At 49.4% G+C, this 23466-nt stretch overlaps 8 protein-coding genes and 1 non-coding gene across 9 annotated transcripts; 4 read left to right on the top strand and 5 right to left on the bottom strand.

Moving 5' to 3' along the window:
• Positions 1-1460: 1460 nt before the first annotated feature.
• Positions 1461-3180, top strand: AKAW2_10420A (putative integral membrane protein Pth11-like; the record flags this gene model as incomplete). Its single annotated transcript, XM_041686991.1, has 2 exons — positions 1461-1819; positions 1887-3180. The coding sequence occupies 2 exons, from the start codon at positions 1461-1463 to the stop codon at positions 3178-3180; spliced, it is 1653 nt and encodes a 550-aa protein (XP_041537140.1).
• Positions 3181-4720: 1540 nt separating this feature from the next.
• On the top strand, positions 4721-6082 carry AKAW2_10419A (uncharacterized protein; the record flags this gene model as incomplete). The annotated part of the gene is made up of 2 exons (XM_041686979.1): positions 4721-4854; positions 4912-6082. The coding sequence occupies 2 exons, from the start codon at positions 4721-4723 to the stop codon at positions 6080-6082; spliced, it is 1305 nt and encodes a 434-aa protein (XP_041537139.1).
• A 1943-nt stretch (positions 6083-8025) lies between these two features.
• Positions 8026-8893, bottom strand: RPB5 (DNA-directed RNA polymerase core subunit RPB5; the record flags this gene model as incomplete). Its single annotated transcript, XM_041686968.1, has 3 exons — positions 8026-8551; positions 8624-8706; positions 8795-8893. The coding sequence occupies 3 exons, from the start codon at positions 8891-8893 to the stop codon at positions 8026-8028; spliced, it is 708 nt and encodes a 235-aa protein (XP_041537138.1).
• Positions 8894-9336: 443 nt separating this feature from the next.
• On the top strand, positions 9337-11132 carry bfr1 (putative nuclear segregation protein (Bfr1); the record flags this gene model as incomplete). The annotated part of the gene is made up of 3 exons (XM_041686957.1): positions 9337-9465; positions 9689-10870; positions 10923-11132. The coding sequence occupies 3 exons, from the start codon at positions 9337-9339 to the stop codon at positions 11130-11132; spliced, it is 1521 nt and encodes a 506-aa protein (XP_041537137.1).
• Positions 11133-11917: 785 nt separating this feature from the next.
• On the bottom strand, positions 11918-13544 carry AKAW2_10416S (glycoside hydrolase family 16 protein; the record flags this gene model as incomplete). Its single annotated transcript, XM_041686946.1, has 3 exons — positions 11918-12517; positions 12599-13052; positions 13123-13544. 3 exons carry the CDS (start codon positions 13542-13544, stop codon positions 11918-11920), a joined length of 1476 nt encoding a protein of 491 aa, XP_041537136.1.
• Positions 13545-15602: 2058 nt separating this feature from the next.
• Positions 15603-20328, bottom strand: AKAW2_10415S (uncharacterized protein; the record flags this gene model as incomplete). The annotated part of the gene is made up of 3 exons (XM_041686935.1): positions 15603-17675; positions 17739-19649; positions 19708-20328. The coding sequence occupies 3 exons, from the start codon at positions 20326-20328 to the stop codon at positions 15603-15605; spliced, it is 4605 nt and encodes a 1534-aa protein (XP_041537135.1).
• Positions 20329-20978: 650 nt separating this feature from the next.
• Positions 20979-21066, bottom strand: AKAW2_t10015S. Its single transcript has one exon. It is a non-coding gene; the product is annotated as a tRNA-Tyr (tRNA).
• Positions 21067-21677: 611 nt separating this feature from the next.
• On the top strand, positions 21678-22080 carry AKAW2_10414A (uncharacterized protein; the record flags this gene model as incomplete). The annotated part of the gene is made up of 2 exons (XM_041686924.1): positions 21678-21695; positions 21757-22080. The coding sequence occupies 2 exons, from the start codon at positions 21678-21680 to the stop codon at positions 22078-22080; spliced, it is 342 nt and encodes a 113-aa protein (XP_041537134.1).
• Positions 22081-22604: 524 nt separating this feature from the next.
• AKAW2_10413S (uncharacterized protein) lies at positions 22605-23255 on the bottom strand (the record flags this gene model as incomplete). Its single annotated transcript, XM_041686913.1, has 1 exon — positions 22605-23255. The coding sequence occupies one exon, from the start codon at positions 23253-23255 to the stop codon at positions 22605-22607; it is 651 nt and encodes a 216-aa protein (XP_041537133.1).
• Between the last annotated feature and the right edge of the window lie 211 nt (positions 23256-23466).

Below are 23466 nucleotides of genomic sequence, written 5' to 3'. Positions count from 1 at the left end.
GAAGTCACTAACCCACCCAAGGTTCGTTGTGTCCACACCAACCACTCCCCATGTTTAGCTCCGCCCAGCTAATGTACGCTGTCAGTAAGCGGGCCTGGACACTCGCCCTATCAGGGGCTTATCATTTCCAGCTGCTCCTGCTGCTGCTGTTGCTTGTCCACAGGACCGACCTTCTCATGGATGAGAAATTCGGTGATTGGCGTTGGTTCCCGGCGCATCGACTGATCATCGGCCTATCGCCGCGGATAACCTCCTGTTCATTTTCACCGATCACAATGGCCAGTTTGCTCTCTGTATGGAACGATAATCTCCACCTCGCAGGAGTCATGACGCTGCGAAGACTGTCCACCCACACGATTGTGGCCCGAAATCAGCTGCAAATCATGTGGCAAACTCCCATATCACAAGCAATCTCGTGAGCTGGACGATGGCTTCGTATCCGTCCTTCCAGCCATTCCCTGTTCATTGGCTATGTTAGACGCCATGGGTGAGCTACTAGGCACCAGTTACTACTAGTAGCTTTCTTCCCCTGCTCTATCGCTCCTCTCTGGCTGGTCCACGCTCCCCAAGTTATCTTGGTTCTTTCTCCGGGATTTCCCCCCCATCATTTCGCGCAACCTGGTTTCCCAAGCCTCCATGGCTACATCCGGCGCCCACCGTTCCCGTCTACGTTATCTTCCGCTTTTCCCCCCAGCGCGAAGTTTATCGAGAGCGCCATGACCCGTAGGCCCATCCCAAGTCTAGCGGATTCTCGCCATGCGAGCTTTAATATATTATGCTTCACCGTTAAGATATAAGTGCCAGTGCTAGAGGTCCCCGTGTTGTTATCTCTAACCCCCTTGTTTGACGCGGCGCTCATCGCGCAATCTGGTTGCAAAAATACTTACTTACTTCTCCGCTGATGTGAACTTGCTGTTCAAGTCTTGCTTACTTCTTATAATTACTTACAGTCGACGTCAGAACGGCGGTGTACTTGGCACCTCTTCTACCTTAATACTACTCTCCCGGACAGAACTGGTTGGCGAGGAAGTCTCAAGCCTCCCCCGCAAATCCACAGAACGCGTCCGAGCTTCTTACTATTACTCTTGTCGTTGTCATTACATTCTTACCAGCAGGGACACACTCACTCACCTCCACTGAAAGGAGAAAAGCTCTTGTCACTTGTCACCTATTACTAGCAGCACCGTTTGCCGATCGCCATCTCCACCGTGTGTCTCGGGTGTCCTTGACAGCGACCATCGTAACTTTCCGGCTCCTCTTTGAGCTGGCTTCCCCACACCAGATCCGGAGTAGGGCACGTGCCTATCAGGTACCGATCCCAGTAGTGTGAACGATGTGAATGTACAAAATAACGTCACGGCTTCATTTCAACTGCTGCTGAAACCTACTCGGACATCTCTATTTGATTTTGGGGATTGCTTCCACTTCACTGGCCCCTCTTCGGAGGTGGCACAGCGGCCATGAATGTACAGTGGATGCTTGAATCTCGTGGGCTCTTTTCCGATATTCCTCCGGATCCCCGGACCAAGGAGCAAAACAATCCCACTCTGCTCGTGAGCTGGTGGGCTACGGCTTTTTCAGTAGCCATCATCGTTGTCCGGGTGTGTGGTCGTTATGTGCGGACCGAGCGTTTCTTCCGCGAGGATAAGGTGATGATGGCGAGTGTCATCCCGTTATTAATTCGCATGGCATGCGTGCATGTCGTTCTAATTTGGGGTACCAATAATACCAAGACCGTGGACTTGTCTGCCGAAGACATCGATCATCGAGTCATTGGCAGTAAATTTGTTCTTGTGGCGCGCATCTTCTATGCTATCTTGTAAGTTGTCCCTCTTCTCGCCGGGTGTCTCTCGAGGATCAGTTCTAACCGTTCCCCATCCGAATAGCATCTGGATAGCCAAGTTCACAGTATGCGAGTTCCTCAAGCGAGTGGCAGGCAAGATCTGGCGACGATCCCTCCGAATATTCCTAAAATTCATCTACTACTTCCTGGCATCGACATTGTTGGCCGTGATTATTGCTACTCTCGCTGAATGCCAGCCCTTCGACCATTACTGGCAAGTGGTACCGGATCCAGGTCCAAAATGTCGCCTCGGCTATGCCAACCTGATCACAATGGGGTCCTGTGACGTGATGACCGATCTGCTTCTCGTCTCCTTCCCGATTCCATTCATCGTGATGACTCACATGCCTCTGAAACGCAAAGTCTCCCTCGTGATCCTGTTCGCTCTGTCTCTAATTCTAGTCGGAATCACATGTTATCGAGTGCCCTCAGTCATCTGGAACGATGGCTCACAACAATACCGCTCGCTGGTCGCATCTTTGGAAATCTTAGCCGCCACGGCAGTCTCGAACGCTGTCATCATAGGCTCATTCGTGCGTGACAGGGGTGCGAAGAAAAACAAGTTCAAAAAGGCTCAAGGATCAGCCTCCGTCAGCGAAAGCATGGATCACAGCTCCGTGCGTCGTCAAACAATCACCCACCACCAATGGGGAAGTGATTCCGATCTCGCTGCAGACCTGGGTATCCGACTGGACCCGTCCCTATGCTCTGCAGATACCAAGACACCCCGTCCGGCACCCATCGCGATGCCCATCCATCCACTGACAGCCCGCGCCGGTACCTTAGACCCCAACTGGTCTTTCAACCAGCGCTCCGGCGGCAGTGAAGACGACCGGGCCTCCAGCACGGGCAGCTTAGACATTAAAGTCAGTCCGCACGAGTACATCGAAACCAACAAGTCACCGCGCAAATCATCCTCAACAGATACCACCAACCTCCGTATCTTTGACGTCGGTAGCCTTCTAAACAATCCCACTCCGACCTCTCCTACCAGTGCCCCAACTCCGCAATATTCAAATTATGCTAGCAGGGCAAGCAACGCCTCCACGCAGGACATTGGAGGATCAGCCCGAACACTTCATCTCAATACCACCTCCTCATCCACCCCGTCCCACCAACTCTCTTTACCCTCGTCGCCCAACTTCTCTCGCCCTGGAGGCCTGCGCAGTAACTCCCACTCGTCTTCCAATCGCCGTCGCGGCTCCAGTGTCCACTTCAGTGATCCTCCGGACTCACCGGTCCCTTCTTACCGCTCGCAGGCTGATGTCTCAGCACCTATCATTGAAGGGAACGAGGTCGAGCTCCAGGATGTGGGGAGATTGCTGTCCAGACGATGATGGGTTGCGACTGGTCTAGGATGCTCGGAATGATTTAACGATTGATCATGACGTGCTACGTATTTGGATGAGTATATGACTTGTAAAATTCTTTATTTGTTTTTTGTCTCAGCTGAGCTATACTGGGACATGGTGTGTGTGTGTGTGTGTGTGTGTGTGTGTGTGTGTGTGTGTGTGTGTGCTAAGCTCAGCGTTGGAGCTGATGATGGACGTAATATATGTAGGATATATGAAAGACATAGTCAAGCGACTAAGAAGTGGGCACTGTGAATTAATCTTTTCAACTTGTATATTATATATGACTGGTAGCTTCTAAAGTTAAGAATTTGCCACAACACGTACCTATAGTAAAGGATCAGTCTGTGCTAAGGTCATTAGTAGACGTACAGGCACTACTTTACGATCTCGAGCCAGATTAATGAATACTGTGACATGGAACAGAGTATGGCTCATCACCGAGATCCCAACGCCCCACACCACCTTCATGCTGCCGGTATCGCCTCGCCGCATTTGAAGTGTGATATAGAGATTGTAGCTCTTAATAAGGAGATTGCAAAGCTGACAAAGCAGATCGGGGGGGGGTCAGCCTGAGTCTCATCAAGACCTAGTCAACCTTACTGAACCACTCGATTATTGTTCCACCCATAATGCACAGAATGTGAATTGGATTTCGCTGAAAACTGCATCTTCTCATTATTAACACCCAACAGTAAATCAAGCCTTGTTGAGTAGTTGAGGTTACAACATGTATATAAGTAGGAGAATGATATAGCCCACTCTAAATAAACCCCTCAGAGGACGGGATGGGGAATACTTTTAGACAGACATCTTTCCGTCAAGCCTGTCTGTCTCGGCAAGGATGGTAGAATTATGTAGTGGAGCTTATACTAATGTGTGCTGCTTGAAATAAAGTTTCCTTGAACTAGTGGGTGATCAGAATACCTTGTTTCTATGGTCAAGCACGGTCCAAAGAGATATATAATATTTGTACAATTGTAAGGAAGTGAATCCTTAGTTACTACAAGGGTAGTTACCCGCCTCCTCCCAGGTATACATACCTGAGTCTATACCTAGGGGGATTCTAGGGGTCCGCAGAGTATCTGCGGGTAAGTAGGTCTTGTTTTTAACTTTTGCCCCTAGAAAGGTCCCTTACAGAGCTATAGCAGAAATAGCGGTAATGAGCTGCAATAGTGACACAAGATTATGCTTGTTGATTGATTGATACTAGTTGGGACTAGGTAGGTAGTACGACGGTGTGTAACTAATTGGAGTCAGTTGACTCGTCACAGCATGCGGTCATCGAAATAGGTGATTCTCAGAGCCACACTGATAATCTTGCAGGAATTATTTAAGTAATTTAGGCTATAATCTCGTTTTCTGGGAAAATATTCCAGGGTTAACGACCTTAATCTCAGGGATCTCTCTCATTTGGGACCACCGAATTCTCTTTGCTAGAGGAGTTTCCAAAGTCCCTGATTTGCGCAAAAAGTTCTATTCTCTTCAATGCTCTTTTCCGTCACTGCAAAGTAGCACACCAACAATGTGGCATTATTACAACGAGAAGTCAGTCCTGGTGACAGGGGGAAGTGGGTTTCTGGGAACAGCCCTGATCCACCGCCTCATAACAACGACATCGTTGTCTTATATTTACCTAGTCTGCCGAGGAGGTATAGAGTAAGCCGCTCAACACAAAACCCCAGCGTATACCATCGCTTCCTAACACCACAAAAGCAACCTTCGTGCAAAATGGGAAGCGAGTTTATCGGCCCAGATAGCAAATATGCTATTTGAATCAAAGAAACTGGTGGTCCTCGAAGGTGATGTTTCCTTCCCTAGCATGGGATTGTCTAAACCCGATCAAGAAATGCTCCGCGAAAATATCAATATCATCATTCATGCAGCATCTCCGATCAATCTAGGAAGTCCACTTCATAAAGTGTCCCAGGGGATCATTGGGGCTACTGAGATGGTTGCCGAATTTGCGAGCTCATTCCGAGCCCTTGATCGATTCGTCTACGTCTCCACGGCGTTTTGCAATGCTCATATCTACGAGAAAAGTCCTGGTTCCGATCTGTTGATCACTGAGGATTTCTATCATTTGAACAAGGAAGACAGTCCGCTTGACGAATGGATTGCAGTGCAAAAGTATGGAACGAGCGAAACATACGAAGCGAACGACTTCCCCTGGGCATATGCCTATGCCAAGCATTTGACTGAGCGGCTACTGGCCCAGAGATTTGCAGGAATGGGCGGGGAAGAGAAGCTCCTGATTATGCGTCCTTCAATTATTGGGCCTGCACAACGCCTGCCTTTTCCGGGATACTGTGTTCCAATGTCATCGCCATGCAGTGTGGTTGCCGCAGGGCTAATGTTGATCCCATCCTGGCGATGGGAGATAGCGACAAAAACACCTACCCCGGAAATCAATAACCATTACGATGTGGTTCCTGTAGACGTGGTTGTTGATCGTCTACTCTGTCACCTAGCTATAGGGACCCAGGGCTGTGTGCACGCGGTCAGTGGAGTTAAGTCTCGGTTTAGCTTCGAGAGATTGTTTCAATCGGTGATGAAGTGCCGCCAGATACCCTGGGACCTGCGTCCGGTATGGATAGCTGATGGATGGAAATCACCTGATCAGCATAAGATGAGCCGCCTATATGCGATTATTGGGACCTCATTCGCTTTCTCTGAAGACAAGACGGTCAGAATCAGCAACGAGCTCGAGCTCTCTAAGGCGACATCAGATCTGAACCTGTTTACCGAAGTCGATATGGTTGACCATCTCCTTGCACAATCACAGCATATACGCTTCATCATGGACCGTTTATCGCATAAGAGCCTGCTTTCTCAGCTACTAGTCTGGATCTTTTATCGCAATTATGGCAAACCATGTGGACACTGAGATTGCCAGTGATGCTATATTTGTAGCGTGGTAGGTCTTTTAGGATACAGTATGAAAAGTGATCCCGCGGTGCCTCTGGGCCCTCTTTCCCGTTGTGCAAATTACAACGCCCCAGATATTCTTGATTCAAAGTAGACTTGCGATTTCTGATTATTAGCAATGGTAGCTTGAACCCTAGAGACAGCATGCACTGAGAATTACACTGGACCACTGTTTATGGCAATCAAGGAACGTTCACTGCAGTGCTCCCAATCTGTTCACACTTGCAGTTCTACACAAGGTTGATCTGCACAACTAGGTTTTTCTGCGTGTTACAAGAACACAAGGATAGGCAAGGCAGCATTATTACGGTACTTTCACACTCTCATGGCGCTCTTATGTTCTCAATCTGCCCCTTTGTTCAGGTAACGATGAGGCATCAAATGAAACTAAAGTAACAGATACAGTCCAAAATAGCGCTGTTGATTCAAGATTCTACTGTCTCGGTGCTAGTGGAAGAAACGATATAGTAACACACATTATGCAACATGATATCATGCAAACTCTCGTTCTCCTTAACTCGACACCTTGCGTTTCGAATGTTCTTTATTCACCAGGCGACGTTTTGCGTCAACTCCCTAGCTCACTGGTTAGGAGAGCAACCCTTCGATGACCGGAAGATCACGTGATCATCTGATCACAATGCCATTATAGCATTGAGCGAAGGGTATCATTTTTCCACCATTCCTTTCCCTCGGACTATCGCAATGCAGAGAAATGGTGGCAATATGATCCGACTAAATGGATCATCTGGATATGGGGTCAGCTTGGGCTTGCTTATGACCTAAAGACATTCGCGCGCCAACGAGGTTCAAAAATGTCGCCTGCAACAACGGCAAAAGCTTCTCTGATCATGAGAGAAGCTGCAGCTTGATTGGGGGAATTCCCATTGAGAGCTTACCGGTGATTCAATGGAGGGAATTTATATATATACCAGGTAGAGGCCACGAAGGCGTCCTCTCATTGTCATTTCGGGTGTTGTGCATGACGTGTCTCGCTTTATTGATACATACATATCCTGGTGGCCGAACTATCATTCCAAAGCGGTATCATCGCAAAGGATGCCACATTTATGTTCGAGGGAGGTGTCTATATGCATTCAAAGTCAGCTCACAACCAGCTTGCGAAGATGAGAGTGGCTGTCATATACGATGGTGGTGAAGTTGCTGCATATCAAAGACAAGAGGAATGAATTCATTGATTCTTTGAGACAAGCTTGAGATTGATACGTGTCTTGCTCGTTCGAAAATGCCGAGCAGCGATATGTGTGTGCATCATGTTCAGTATTCATCTCAGGCTGCTTAGGATGTGCTCAGGGCGTGCTGAGACCTATTCAGTAAGTAACAAGCACTAAAGAGTGAGCACTAAAACAGAAAGGGAAGATCATTGACTGTATCTAGAAAATCAAGTACATATATCGTGGTAATGTAGGTTTTATTCAACCATTGTATGATTTGTGTAGATCGATAGATTTGTAGTTTAAGACCTAATAGAGGTGAAACCGAAGCACACCTAAAATAAAAATAAGACATAGCATAGACATACATACACACATACACCACCCGTTAAGAAACACACGTTCGAGAAGATTTTTCGCCTTTACGCCATGCTGCCCGATGCCTGTATTCGGTAAATTTTTCTTTTTCTTTTCCTTTCTTTTTCCTCCCCTCGCCGTATTTTCCTCTCCACCCAGCCTCTCTTTTCGTCTTTGTTCCTTGTGTCTGCTCTTTTATTTTCTGCATCTGTGATATAACTCTTCCGGAGGGCAGATTGGGCCAATGTGCTGGACCTGCATCGGGTGAAGAAATTGAAACGCGTAACCTCCGGCTCAGCAATAAGCATATCACCATAACCGGAGACAACTCATTCTTTTCATAGCAGGACCCGCAAAAACAACCCACCGATTATATAACCCACCGATAACTAGCATACCGACCGGCCGTCTCACTTCTGCGAATAATCTTGACGACCTGACCTCTGCGCAGACCCAGGTATCTAGCCACAGGATCGGACACCTGTATACGAGGCAGCTGCGACTCCTTCAGACGGTAACGTTCCAACAAACGGGCCTTCTCATCGGGGCTAAGCAAAACGTGTTTCGGGACCAGTTCGTGGCGGGTAATGTTGACCAGCAGATCCTGCTCCTGGAAGTGCTCGCAGATGCGGCCGGGCATGCTGCTCAGTAGGCGCACAGCGGACGGCGAGATGGGGGTCTGGGTGATGAACACGCCCGTGTGGAAGTTGTTCTCGTCGACGAAGTGGTTGAAGGTACGCACTTGCTTGGTACCGACGCCGGTCGAGTCCGGGCAGAACTCGACGTAGATGGTGCCGCAGTCCGGCTGGGGGTTCGGGTTCGATTTGCTAGGCAGGGGCGTGTATTTCGCTTGCATGGCTTCCGTGGGCCGGGCGCTAATTTTCATCTTGTTGCGGCTGTTTGATGAAATTTGGGGTTAGATGGGGGTTGACTGGGAAATTATTGGATGGGATGAAAGGCGCGCATACTCGGGGTATCCTAGAGGGTCGGAATATTTCTGCTTGAATTCGTGGAGAGGCATTTGCACTTCATCTTCCGTCACCTCGTAGCCCTGCGGGTTTGTTGAACTTGGTCAGTGGGACGATCGCGGGGTGATTATTGGAAGCTTCCCTTCGCTTGAAGCTGGAGAAAATCCTTACACGATCCAGAAGCATCTCAAAGACTGTCCTCCATGTGCGCCAGAGTCTGGTCATCTCGCGGTCGGCGTCCACGGAGCCTGCAGAGTAGTCCTCGTCCATGGTTGAAGGGGGATGGCACACCGCGGCGCGAAACTCGAAAATGGAAGAGATTAGATGTAAGGGTAGAAGAAGAGCAATAATCGGGCAGATAAACCGATCAAGCCCGGAGAATGCGGAGCAGGAAGCTGTCTAGGCTGGAGGGGAGAGAGGCGATGATGGAAGCAAAATGCGGTTCTCGAAAAATCGGCGGGCCAGCGCTAAAAGCGCCAAACGGTAAGCGCCGCCTTTTGGACCAGCAAAGGCCAGACCAAGAAAAGAGCACCGACTTTCTTCTTCTCCAGCGTTCTCTTTCCATTCTTTCCCCCCTCAACCCCCCCTCCTCCTTCTCCCCCTTTCCCTTCTTCTTCCCGCTCGTTGGAGCTTTCTTTTTCCCGGTTGATTTCGGTCAATCGCGCTCATTTTGTCGAGTGTTGTCTTATTATTGCTCTTCTCCACCTCTTACCATGGCCGCTGACGCCAAATCCGCTCCTGCCACGGAGCACAAGGTGAAGCCTACTAAGCCCAACGAGGAGGCCTTCAAGGCCGATCTCGCTCAGGCTGAGAAGGAGCATGCCGCTGTTCAGGCCAAATTGGTATGTGAGGATCTCTTTCTGCTTTAATTGGCACCGTGCAATCGCATTTCTCACCTTGGATGCGGTGATTCATTACCGTTCCGTGGCCTTTTCTCTGCCTAATTATCCATTCGGAATGTTTTGCGCTACACTGCATCTTTGCTGTTCCGCCTCTCATCCAATCGCAAGACCAATGCAACATATCATCTTTCCGTCATCTCAGAAGACTAACTTTATATCAAAGACCGAAATCAAGGCCAAGATCGAGACCGCCAAGCCCAACAACCAGGACTCGCCCGCCGCGAAGAAGCAGCAGGAACTCCGCGCTGAGCTGTCTTCGATCCGTCAGAAGCAGCAGGGATTCAAGGCTTCTCGCTCCAGCACCCAGGAGAAGATCAATGCCCTCGATGCTACCCTCAAGGCTCGCATTTCCGAACAGAACAACTCTCGTACGCGCATGTCCTTCAAGAACGTCGAGGAACTCGATCGCGAAATTGCCCGCCTCGAGAAGCAGGTCGACTCCGGCACCCTCCGCCTGGTCGATGAGCGCAAGATTCTGTCCGACGTCTCCAACTTGCGCAAGCAGCGCAAGAACTTCGCCGGTCTGGAGGAGGCCCAGAAGGTCATCAACGACCTCAAGACCCAGATCGCTTCCCTCAAGAAGACCCTCGACAACCCCGAGGCCAAGGCTCTTAGCGACAAGTACTCCGAGATCCAGAAGGAGCTCGACGCCATCAAGGCTGAGCAGGACAGTGCCTTCAAGAACCTCAACGCCCTGAGGGACGAGCGCACCAAGCTCCACGGCGAGCAGCAGAAGAAGTGGACCGCCATCCGTGAAATCAAGGACAACTACTACAAGGCCCGCAAGGCCTACAAGGAGTACGAGGATGAGGCCTGGAGAGTCCGCCGTGAGAAGCAGAAGGCCCAGCGCGATGCCTTCGAGCGCGAGAAGCGCAAGAAGATCGCTGACAAGAAGCTGGAGGAGGCCTCTCGTCTTGCTTACACCGACGAGATCCTTACCGCTCAGGGTCTGATCCGCCACTTCAACCCCTCCTACGACTTCGTTTCTCTGGGTCTGGATGAGAAGAAGGACGAGGGCTCCAGCTTCCGTGCTGATGTCGGTCGTACTGTGGACGACTCCAACCTCAAGGGTATGAAGGTTCTTAAGAAGGAGGACCGCGAGGAGGACTACTTTGTTGGTACTGGCGGCAAGAAGGGTAAGAAGGGCAAGAAGGGCGCCAACGGCAGCCCCGCCCCCGGCACCCCGACTGAGGCCAAGTTCAACCTCAACGTTGGTGTGATCGAGGACTTCGCCAAGGTCAAGATTGACCCTCCCATGAACCAGTCGGATGTCCCTGCTGTGATCGAGAAGCTTGCCGCCAAGATCACCGAGTGGAAGAAGAACCAGGCCTCTAAGACCGAGGAGGTGAGTTTAACGCTTTCTCTTTACTCGAGATTAAATGCTAATACCTGTCCAGAACATCAAGAAGGCCCAGGAGGAGATTGACCGCCTCGAGGCGGAAGAGACCGCCGTCAACGGTGCCACCGACTCCGCCAAGAAGCCCGCTCTCAAGAACAGCGGTGTGAACGGCGAGGTTTCCGCTGACGCCGAGCTGAAGCAAGAGAAGGACGCTGCTGCCGACGTGTCGGAAGAGCTCCAGAAGGCCAGCCTCGAGGAGAAGGCCTAAATCAACCGCCAAGCATAGAGTGTTGCATCGCATTGCATCTGCATCTTGCATCAGCCATGCTCATTGTTAGATCTGCAAAAGCTCGAGACTCGCATTTGACACATTTACACCCTGCGTGATCCTTTGGTTCTCTCTTTGCATCTAGGAGTCGTGTACCCCGACCCCTACCCATCTATCCCTACTAACCCCCTCTTTCCTCTACCGAGATATGCCCATTTTGTCTTACGAAAACAGAAATCAATATGCACGGGTATTGGTTTTCTTGCGTGAATCACCGTGCTACCAGCGTCGGTTGGTTGGTCTACGGATCAAGCCCCGGGCTGGGTTCCTTTTTTATCCCTTCTGTGTAATTGACTTTTTCCTCTTACCTTTACCTTACTACCTATGCTTTTCTTATTTCATGTCTTACCATATTCTCCTCTCTTATCTTTCCCAGTCCCGAGACTGGCGACAGCCAGGAGCATTCAGTCAGCGATTTGTTTAGCAGCGTGTCGTGTAAGTAACGAATGAGCGATTGGAAAAGCAAGTTGTACGGATCGAATGTAGGACGTTGAGCGATTTTCATTATGATGACATACTAAAAAATTGAATGTAGACTTGTACACTATCTTTGTCCTAGTGCTAATATCGTACATGCCATCATCTATGATGCTTTATGCTATTGACACTGATCATTGGCCAATAACCATCTCACCAATTCTACAATGAATCCATAGACGGTGACAATTGAGGCAAGAAACAAACAGAGTAGTCAATTGATATTACTATTATTGCTATCATCATCATTAATACCCTCCCTGGCCCCCCTGCTCCTTCTGACTTCCACTACTACTACTGCCCCCCTCCTGCCCTCCACCCCCCTGACTCCCCGTCTGCCCATCCTGCCCACCACTCTGACTTCCCTCCCCTCCGTCCTGCCCCGTCGTACTCCCCGCCCCAGCCGCTGTCGTCGTTGTCGTAGACGCAGTCATCCCATACCACCCCGCCGTCGACGACGCCCCCGCCACCGTACTAGTACTACTACTCGAACTATTCCCACTCGAACTCGTCTGATACACCTTAAAGCTCTTAAACTCCCAATACGCATTGGTAAAGTTGGCCCCATTCTCCGCCGCCCACTTCGTGCACGTCGACGGACAATCATACAGATCCGTGTAGTAAGTGCTCGCCCCCGCCAAATCACCACAGATATCGATATTGACGATAATACTCTGGTTCTTGAAATGCGAGCTGATGTCGCAGTTCGTATTGGGGAAGTCGGCGAGTGCTTCACCCCAACTCGACGGGTCGGGCGTGTTGCTGCTGTTCGAGATATCGTCGGGGATGGAGTCGCGGCTGAACATCCAGACGCGGATCCCGGCGGAGCGGAGTTCCATGGCGTAGATCTGGCAATTTCTATCAGTATCAGATGTATGGGTGGGGAATTGGGGAATGGATTTGGGAATTAGGGAAGGGAAAGAACGCACGCCACCACCGTTAGTGTTGAATTTCTCGCCGTAGGTTGCCTTTGCGCCTGTTACGCTGCAGCCGGCGTTATCGTTGGCGGTGTTGAGGCAGTTGGTGTATTTGGCTGTGCCGGTTTCTTTCCGCTTGACGTCCATTTTGCATCCGCTTGAGGTGTGCAGGGTCATGGCGTTGCCATGGGTGGCTTTGTTGTTGGATTCCAGCACGTCGATCTCGCCGTGTTCGGGCCAGTTGGATGGGTCGGTGAGCCAGAGGGCGGGCCAGGTGGCGCATCCGTAGGGCGTGTGGGTGATGTCGAAGATGAAGAGTCCGTCGTTGTAGGTCTTTTTGGAGGTGATGCGCACGGATTTTCGGCCGCTGGTTTGGTTCGAGGTGCTGGTGTCGACGCGCAGGACGGCGCGGGAGCTGGAGGCGTAGGTTAGGTTCATTGATGAGGCGGTGGTGCTGTCGACGTAGCTGGTGTAGGGTTAGTTGTGTTCTTTTGTGTGTGTATATGGAGGGAGATGTGTGGATGATATGCACATACTCCACGAATCCGTCTGTTGTATCGGTGGCTGTGTAGTATTCGAACTCGTCGAAGAATGAAGAGCCCGAGTATGTGTCTGCGAGCTTATAGCTCAGGGCAGAGTAGTCGGGGTATGAGGATGATTTCGTGCCCTCGTAGATGCCCACGACGAGCGCAACAATAATAACCACCACACCTCCGGCGACGAGCGATTTCGTTAACACTGACCATGAGCGCGGGTCATACCACGGTCCTCCGGCGCCTTTTGCAACAGTTGCTTTCTGTGCTGTTTCTGCTGCTCCTGCAGCTGCAGGGGCCGATGCAGTGGCTGTATACGGCGGTGCCACAGGGACATTGTGTAACTCGTAGTCGGGGAGACCTGTCCTATCCGAGACGTCTAAACTGGATAAGTTTCTGTAGGACATGTTTTGGGATTCAGTCATCGCGTGGAAATTGGCCCTGGAGGATGACAGACCCTCTGGGTCCGCACTCCATCTTATTCAAGCAATGGCCTGGCAAGCTATACAATAGGCTTAGATCGCCAGGGTATCATGGAGCCCCTTAAGACAGAAAAAAGTCAGCTAGTGCATAAGTAAAAGCATCAGGATTCATACCAAAGCTTTTCCATTGGTTTAGTGACGGTCCCGCGCGGAGCCCGGCTCTTGCAATGACTTGATCGACCCGAAGGGGTCATACCGAAAAGTGAAGGCATACGTAAGCGCTTATTCGGCTTAGCATAGATAAACCAACCGTTAAGGCTGGTAGGCGTAGGGCTCGCCGATAATAGCAAGGGAAATTAACATGGTGAGGGAACGCGCTGTAGCTGCATGGGATCTGCGGGCCAAGATGGGTGGGTTGCGTCTTTCTACCAGGTTCCGAATTCTGACTCGTGCACGAATGGCCTCGTCAAATAACATGGCTATTAAGCATACAGCTCATGCATGTTCAAACGGTGGAAAAGATGTTGATATCGATGCCACACATACTCGGTGGAGCGCTTACGCAATGCGGCCATGAGTTAGCGCGTAAGCCACGAATGAGCGGCTGGCCGGCAAGGCTGCGCGGGGTTTGTGCCATAGCAAAAATATTTGAAGCGGGACGACGATATGGTTTAGTGAGAATGAATGAATATGTATTGGTTTTGAGTGTGTATACTTTCTTCAGAATCGGATGATTTGCCTTTTATGTTCCTGTTGCTCGGCGGGCTAGAGGTGCCGGAACTGGACTTGGTCTGAGCCCAAAAATTGTGTCGAGTCCCATTATGCATTGATACAGACCCTTGCTCAACCTGGTGGGCATTCCAAGGGTCTGATAGACCTCTGAAATCAGGGTTGTCCGGGGCATACGTATGCTCCGTAGCCGACAGACCCGGGCAAGACCCGTTGCCAGAACATATCCATGGCTCGTCTCGAGTAATTACTGTCTGTTTGCAGCACGAAGAAAGGCATCACACTGAACAGAATCCTTGTCTTGACTGCCAGATCACGTCTAAATTCTCATGGTGTACCAATTTCCCGAGCTTCGACGTGGGAAAGAGGCGACTACTCGTGTGAAACGGACTGCTTTATTCAGCAACGTAGGCTATCCAACAATGCGAACCCCTATTCGCAAAGTCAGTTTCTCAGTTGAGCTCACGATTGGAGAGTATGGCGTACTTACGTGTCATTGTAGATGACGAATGCCTTCGATTAGGCTGCTGTGGCGGTGCTGTTTTAGCGTGCAAAGTAGACTCCAGACCCTCGTCGCCTCGCGATTAGCCTAGCTCCTCCGTGCTTGATCCATATTAGCTTCGGCGCAGTTTCAGATTGGGCTGAGCGATGAATGACCCACTGTCCGTGAAATAGCCTTAGCACCATTCGGCATGTAAGGTCTGTCGACTGAAGAAAGAAAGACAAGGAAGGATTTGTCATTTTTGAAGCTCTGTACTTTGATTGACCACTGGGACCTCGCTGAAATCAATTTTTGACGTTTCTTGTTATTGCTAGCTTCCAGACAGCAGTACAAGGTGAAGCAGAGATGCAAGCACATCTATAAGTGCGCCACAGCAGAGCATCAATACTTAAAGATGAATACAGATTTAATTCGTAACATGTCATAAACTTGGTTATTAACCATACATTCACTGTGAGTTCATGTGACATTAGAGGATCAGGAATGAGTAACTAGCCATACAATCAAGAGATAGTACTAAGAAGCTTACTGAAAGCGCAACTATTTACTTATGGTCAACCTGCCTTTATCACAGCAGGCGAGTACAGAGAAGTGTGGATTAACTGTAATGGAAGCGTAACACGACTAGGCTAGTCATAGACCACTGATTGCGAGGAATACAAGCGTGGCCAAACAATCCTATTCTCGATCTATGTAAATTGAGGTATCATCAGGCTCAGAAAGGATTAATGAATAATTGGTGTGCACGCATACCGAAACTAGGTGTCAACTCAATAGCAATCATTCTGACTGTATCTGAGAAAGATATGCGAAGAACAAGTTGAGCTTCATCATTCCGCATCAGCCAAGTATCCCGAGTCCGAAGAAAGACCGTCGCTGGCAGATTCGTCATGAAGATAAAGATAATAAAGCGATGAGTCACTTGAGCTGTCGGCATCATAATCTTCCTCAGCATCGTCCCGTTGCAATTGCCCAGCTGACATCTCGTGGGGGTTGAACCGAATGGAGTAAAATCCGCCAGAGCTAAGTCCAATAAAAAGTACATCGTTTTGAGTATCCCAGCCGCCATCAAACCTCCCAGGCCGATATTCTGGAGGCAACCAGATGCTTTTCTGCTCCCCCAAGACCACCCAATCATCTTCAATGGCGATTCTTGGAGTATGTGCGGCATCATCTTGGGAGAGGCAATCCTCTGGACTGCATCCAACTTCCTCACTCATGGTGAGCTCATTCTGCAGAGATTGGAGAATGAGTGACAATTTTTCCCGTCCCCATCGATGAAGAACAAAATCATTAACTACTCCCCATCGATACGATTTCAAAAGGCTGCAATGTCGTATGCTCCATACCCGAACAGTCCCCTTGTCGTCTAACCAGCCCAGTAGTTTACTGTTGGAAGAGAATACTATTTTAGACACTGAGCAAAAGTTTCCATATGGCAGTCTTTTCTTTAGTGTCGCAATAATCTGTCCCGTCTCTGCGTTCGACACCTTGATGGACCCGTCGTGAGATGGCCATGCCATCAGCTTTTCGTCTGGGGAAACAGCCACGTCGTAAACAGTCACGTCCCAGTCAGAATCACGATAACCAGGTGCACTGAATGTTCTTTGATGCTCTCCTGTATCTTCATTCCGTGTTTCGATCACACCCCCAAAATTCAATGTCACGAACCGGGCAGAGAGTGCCACCTCTCTGATCGATTCACGTTGTTCAAATGGGGCTTTGTCGAGCTTTCCAGGTACAATTCTCCATACTTTGATATTATCCCTTCCACTGGACACAAGAGATTGGCTGTCTGAAGAGAAGGCTAAATTGTCAACCCTGTCTGTGTGACCCCCCAGAGTTTGCACCAGGACACCCTCCCCTGTCTCTACCACTTGAATTGTCGAATAATGAGCTTTTGCTAGTGCAATAAGCCTGTCATCGGGAGAAACTGCAAAACTTTCGAATGACCCTGGTAAATCAATCTTGCGGTCCAGTTCCCACCCGTCTCTTTGCCGCCATATCTCGACAGTCTTAGCTGAATGTAGCAAAAGTTTGCCGTCCCTAGAAAACTTGATTGCAGTCACCCCCCTATGCACGATTTCTCCCTGTAATTCGCCAAGTTCAGTGTCCAAAAACCCTATGCTGCTGAAACCTATAGTAGAAGCGAGTAGGCGGTTATCAAATGAGAACGACAGACCCGACGGTAGCTCAGGTTCCGGCCTTCCCAATGGGCTCTGGTATGTCCACTTCAAAGTCCATAAGGTGCCATTTCTCTGCCATAGGTCTATTCTTTCGTCATTTCGGAAGCACGCGAGTAACTGGCTATTGGGAGATACCGCAAATCTCTTCGTAGCACTTGGGCATTCCACTATATGCGAGATTTCCCATGTAGCTGTATCCCACATATACACTTTATACAGTGTTAGTGCGAGCAACAATTGACCGTCTGGGGTGAAGGTGACGCAAGGCACATCTTTCTCCGCCATATAATCATGCTCCGACCTGAGATCCTCCTCAACCTCAATCTCCCTGACCATTCTTCCTGTTCTTGCATCCCATATCCTCAACTCTCCTTCCGAGAAACCATCTGAGAAACCATTTGAGAAACCAACTGGGAAACCATTTGAGAAACCTGCAATTAATTGATCGTCAGGTGACCAGGAGACAGAACACGTTTTAAAAGCATGCATAGAAAATGTGAAGGTTTGTAAAAGAGGCCCCCAATCCTCTTCCAAGCTTGGTCCCTGGTCGATCCATTTCGGGATACTTCCTGTTTCCCGCACTAAGCTGGCCTTTGGTGTAAATATAAGCGCAGATACGTAAACTTGGAGTGGTACGGTCATAATCAATTGTTGGTGCCTCCAGACAAATCGCTTTGCATCCAGCAAAAATTCGCGTACTTCAGGGTTTGACGTCATCTAAGCTTGATGTGTCAGGGACATAGCATAATCAAAAATCAAAAATCATCAGCCTTTACATACTGCGGGCGTGGAACTTAACATGTCAATAATTCCCACTGTTTCGGGCATAATTCTCATGAACGCCAACGCCTCCAGCCAGTGAAGAAAGCGCTGACGTAAAAAGCCAAGCAGGTCAATATCTGTCTTGACCTCACCTTCCTTGAGGTGGAAGGCCCAGTATTGACAAGCGTAGCGAATCGGTGCAAGTGGATCTTGTGAGGGAGTTTCAATCTCTTCTAAAGCAATGCCATAGTGAGGAAGCTGATATATGTTCTCGCTCAACGTCTTCCTCATTCCTTCTATTGAGTTTTCGAGGATTTCGCGATGAATGCACTTCTCAAGCACGCCATGGTCTTGTGGAAATCCGTCACGAAGCTGGTGCTGGTTCAAAAGTAGCCAGTCTTGAGCAGATTGGTGGATGAAATACACCATCTCGCCACGGATACTCAGGAACGACCTGCACCCAGTTACATAGTCCCTTCCTGCATTGACACCTGTTTCCATTCCCGTAAGTTGCTCAATTTCCCACAAAGACAAAGGCCGGCGTGCCACCATTGCAACACACAGAACGGATTTGCATTCCGGCCAGGGCAGTTGCCTGAGCAGATAATCATATAACTCATTCAGCTGCCGTGGGGTATCTTCAATGACTTTCTGCCACCGGGCCTCGGGTGCATTTTCTATCTCCTCGAATACTAAAGAAACCCAGATATACGTGTTGCTGGCTCGGTCATGTAACTGATCTTTTATCCTATCAACACGCTCTTGGTTCTGAGCTTTGTCTCGAAGCACCTGGACCTTCCGGTCGATATAAGCGTTTATCCAGGGAATGAGGTTCTGATCATCCAGCAGCAGAAGCCTATGGTATTGTAGTGTTGTCTCAGGTCGGCTGTCTGGAATCTCCAATAGTGGCCGACTGGTAATGAACCATTTGACATGGGACATTCTTTCCTTATTAATAATCCCGTTCATGAATCGCAATAGTTGCCTGCGCGAACCTTCCTCACATTCATCAAGAGCGTCGACGGCAATTATGACACGAGCTGAATCTATCAGCACGCTTGTCAACAGATCACACCATGTAGCGAATGAGTTGCAATCACTGATGAATTTCTGTCCTGAATGAGAGAATTGCTCGTCAAGGTGTGAGCTTAAGTGGGGCTGTTGCCGGAGAAGCATCCACACCAGGCTTTGGAGTACTGCAACCCCGTTGTTCAAATCTGCATGGGTGTGTTGGCAGAAGAAGTATAGGATCGTGGGGGCCACTGGATCCCTGAGACCCCGTGTTTGCAGTTCTTTTATAGTGCCTATTGAAAGCATTGTCTTTCCAGTTCCAGCCTGCCCACTGATCCAAAGTCGTCTAGGCCCGTGCTCTTCCCAACACATAAAGCCCTTGGATTGCTCAGTATCAAAAATCCAGGTATATAGGTCATCCATGACACTCTCTTTTAAGCTTTCGATGGTTTTTACGGTAGCCTGCGGATCCACGCGGCGTATAGCCTGCAGACGCTTCTGAAACTCCTGGGAGTCTTCCGCTGTCTCGGTATCCATGATCATCGCTCTCATTTGACCCTTCATGTATTCCATGTCAAAAAGCGCGCAATCCCTGGCAAGAGCATCTTCTGCCTCTTGAATGTGTTTGAGATCGCCACTCCAATCGTCCAGGTCCAGCAATCCGCGAGCCCACACTAGGAGCTGATACCTTTTGTAATAGAAACAGACGCTCTTGATTTGATAGAACAGCAGTGACTCATACAACGACGTGATTCGCCCAGCTACGTCCTCTCGTATTCTGTGTAGCGACTGATCATCTTTTATGCTGTCCTCACATAGAAGTTTGTTGGTCAATTTCGAGTACCACTCGATTCTAGAAACCGCATAAGCTACGCCGTTGTAGAGAGCTGCTCCAGCGCTGACTGGCTTGAGCAATATCTAGTCATAGTGTAGCTTCTCAGTGTCTGTATTGAAATATCAGGGTTAGAACACTTACATCAACGCTTGATGAGATGACGGCCCACGGCAGTGCAGTCTGAGAGACATTCTTCAGAGGGATGTCAAGAATGGATTTGACCTGCTTGATCACATTGATAGTGCTCTCCGAATGCTCAATAGCTTTCTTGTATTTCTCAATTCTCGAAAGGCGTTCTTCGACCACTTTTTTCATTTGTTCTTCTCCGAGGTGTTGAGAAGACTCATTCGTTTCGACTACTTTCTCGGCCGTGTACTGGCTCAGAAACACCCTTTGAAGCAGATCCTCATACCTTGAAACGTATTCTTTCTTTGCCGGGTCATTTTTGAGGTTGTTATAGGCCTTGTCCCAGAGAGCTTTGTGAATAGAATCCGCCTGGTTAATGGCCTGTTGTCCACGGTGTCCACCAGCGTCACTGGTAGTCTTGTCATCAGTAGCATGTAATCCATCATCTTGTCGCAATTCTGTAGTTTGACTAACGTTGCCAGCAGCGTCACTGCTGGGATAGCCTTTTGCAGGGGTGCTCTCGTCATTTTCCTCGACTTTTTGGTCGTCTGCCTCGTGCCTTCCCTCCTCTGCATGTCTGTCTTTCCTAAAACTCCCAAGCAATGTCGAAAGACACCCAGACTTGCACAGTGGCATTCTGGGACGCTGTGAGGTTTTGAAGAATTCTTGTAGTGCAATCGCAATAGAAACCGATCAGTAATAGAGTGCTGGACTGGATGTGTTCGGCTCGCGAGGCTGAAAAGAGGAAGGTCGTCAGGCGTTCGTTGCCTAATTTAAATGCGATAGGAACCAAACATGCTGCTCAGCCTCGGTTCAGTGTGGTGAATGCTGAGTGGCTCTCAATGTAGGATCATTGGCGCTAAACATGCAGCAGGTACATGTACCGGCTGGCCAACGCTGGAAAGAATGGATATGATTATCATTTGCCGAGTTGATGAGCTTATAGAACAGATACATCGGTCAATGTACTTGAATCTTGGTCCCAATTATTCTATCTCGCAAGTATCAAATCACTATAAAAACTGTTTCATTGTTTGGGATTTCTACTGACCGTTCAATATATATACTGGTGCCGTGGTTAAGGTATGGCTCTTTTGAACATCACTAATAGTACTAGCGTACACATACTACTATCGTTCTAAGTCCACCTAACTGCAGATTAAATCGTATCAGGTACTAATCTAGTGTCTATGTACAGCAGGAAACAAAAATAGAGAGTTAGTGCAATATCACTTGAGTCGTGGGTGTCTCCAAGAAAGAGGGAAAAAGAAAAACCAAAAAGATGATCCCCCGAACCAGAATCGAACTGGTGATTTTTCGGTTACAATAATTACCATTACAGCCGAACGCCATAACCAACTAGACCATCGGGGGTTCTTGTTGTACTCTGAAACTTGCCTTGTCGTTATATCGAGCAATTGGTCACAAGTAAATACTAAAAATGGCAACCATTGTCAGCCACCACGCCAAGATAAGATATTCGTCATGTTTTCCCCTCTTTCCCCAACCACCGATTCGGTAGCGAAGTCACGTTCAGGGCAGCCTACGCTTCATCAGCATCTCGGATAAAACAAGACGCTGTGTGACAGAAACATTCCAATGTTTGTGTGTTTCGCCTGGCACCACGAGACTGTAGACACATAAGCCAAGTAGTTGGCATCTGCAAGACATCTTTGTCCTCCCCAACATCCCCAATTCCGCCCGCGTAGACCGACATAGCCGGTTGCCTAATCCGGACCATTCGCCAAGCTGCCATCAATCGTTGGTTTCGCTCGGCGCTTCTTCTCGTCTCTTTTCCCGACTTTTTCTCCTCACATCCATCACCCTCCCCTCTATTTCCTCTCCGCACATTCCGCACTATAGAGAAGACTCTCATTCCTATCAGAAGCCTCAACTGCGCCGTCAGGCATTCCTCACCGCAACAAAAGACCGCATAATCACGGATCATCGCGTCTGAAAGACTTGCGACTGTCTCCTTATTAAAGATGTCCTACAACAAACCTGTATGTTGAGTCAACCTTCTCGCCAATTCTCACTTCACCACTGACCGATATTGAACAACAGGACCAGCCTCCTCCGTCCTACCCTCCTCCCACCCACGACGCCGGTCCCTACCACCAAGGCGCATCGCAAGACTACTACCAGCAGGGCGGTTACCCTCAACAAGGCTACAACCAGGGATATCCGCCCCAGGGCTATGGTCCCCCGCCGCAGCAGGGATACTACGGTTCTCCTCCGCCTCAAGGCCAGCCGATGTACTATCCTCCGCCGCAGCAGCAACAAGGTTACTATGCCGGACAAGACCGGGGCGGATCCTCGGGTGGTGGTATCTGCGCGGGTATAATGGCTGCATTGGCTTGCTGTTGCTGCTTGGATATCCTGTTTTAAGATGAGAGGAGTGCTGTGTGTTCAGTGATTTCTAACTTCTGTTTGGATTTGGTGTCTGCGTTTTCTTCTCGTCTAGATTGGATGCGATTGCCTACTACTACTGATACTGTATTGCCATTCTTTGGTTGGGCGCAAGGATTCACGGAGCACGGTTCGCGCGCGGGGTTTTGTCTGTGTTTCTATATTTGGTTGATTTTCAGTCGGGTCAGTCAGGTCAGGTTAGGTTTGACTGGCGTCGGCGCTTAACGGCGCAAGGTCTATGGATGACTACTCGAGTCGGTTTACTTTCGTTGAAATCCAATCATTTTTATATCGGTAGTAATTAACATTATTCATTTTTAGTTCCGTGTGCATGGACATTCTTGCGTGCAAAACTGACTCGCAATTCTAACCTCAATCATAAAACATCACAGGGCAGGGTATCAAATCATCGTCGAAAGGACAGTACCAAATCACGTCGACAGCGTTATATAACAAAACACAATAGCAATCACTCAACACACCCACTACACGGGGGTCCGCAACTACGACCTCAAACTCTCATCCTCCGTCAACCCCCCATACGCCAACGGATCCACAGCCCGATAATGTCCCGGCCGACTGCGTCTCCTCCGCCCATGGCCCCCGGAACCCTCCACACTGGAATGCTCCTCCTCGACCTCAACCACATTCGACGGACCAGACGAGGTAACCGACTCCTCCACAACAATGCGCGAATCCCTCCCCCGACTCGCTCTTGACCTGCGACTCCGCCGACTCCCACCGCTCTCAATGACCTCCTCGACAATCTCGCGCCGCCGACGTCGCGGTGGTCGTCGCGAAATCGAGCTTCCCTCTTCCTCCACCACCACCTCCGACATTGTTGCCGACGTCGCCGTGCTGGGCTCGCTGGAGAAGCGCCGCCCGGCACCCAACGCCAGGAATATTAAGTAGAGGAGGAAGATGAATCCTAGGACGCTGCCGATGATGACGCCGGCGACGGCGCCGGGGGAGAGGCCGTTACTGTTGTAGGTTCCGGGGATGAAGGCGGCAGAGGAGCGTTTGAGGAGGGCGGAGGGGATGATGTCTCGGAGAGATAGAATGGATGGTTGAGATTTTTGTGTGAAGGGAAGTGAGATGTGGAGGTTGAGGTTTGGTGGTGGTGGTGGTATTCGTGGGATCGGGATTGGAGTCATTGTGGTTTCTTGATGGTGGAGGTGGAGATGGAGATTATAGTAGTGGAGGCGGGGATCCAGGCGGGTAGATCCAGTTGTAGTAGTAGTAGTTGTAGTAGATGGATATGTTTCATCGAGGGGAGGGTGGTGGTGTAGACATGGATGTGGTGGGATAATGACCTCACGATCAGAAGGAAAATGCTAAGAGGCAGGGAATGTAGATGAAAAGAAG

This window comes from Aspergillus luchuensis, chromosome 1, assembly GCF_016861625.1.
Source record: "Aspergillus luchuensis IFO 4308 DNA, chromosome 1, nearly complete sequence".
Lineage (NCBI taxonomy): Eukaryota > Fungi > Ascomycota > Eurotiomycetes > Eurotiales > Aspergillaceae > Aspergillus > Aspergillus luchuensis.
Note: the sequence above shows the minus strand (reverse complement) of the source record. Positions and strands in the feature narration are given on the sequence as shown.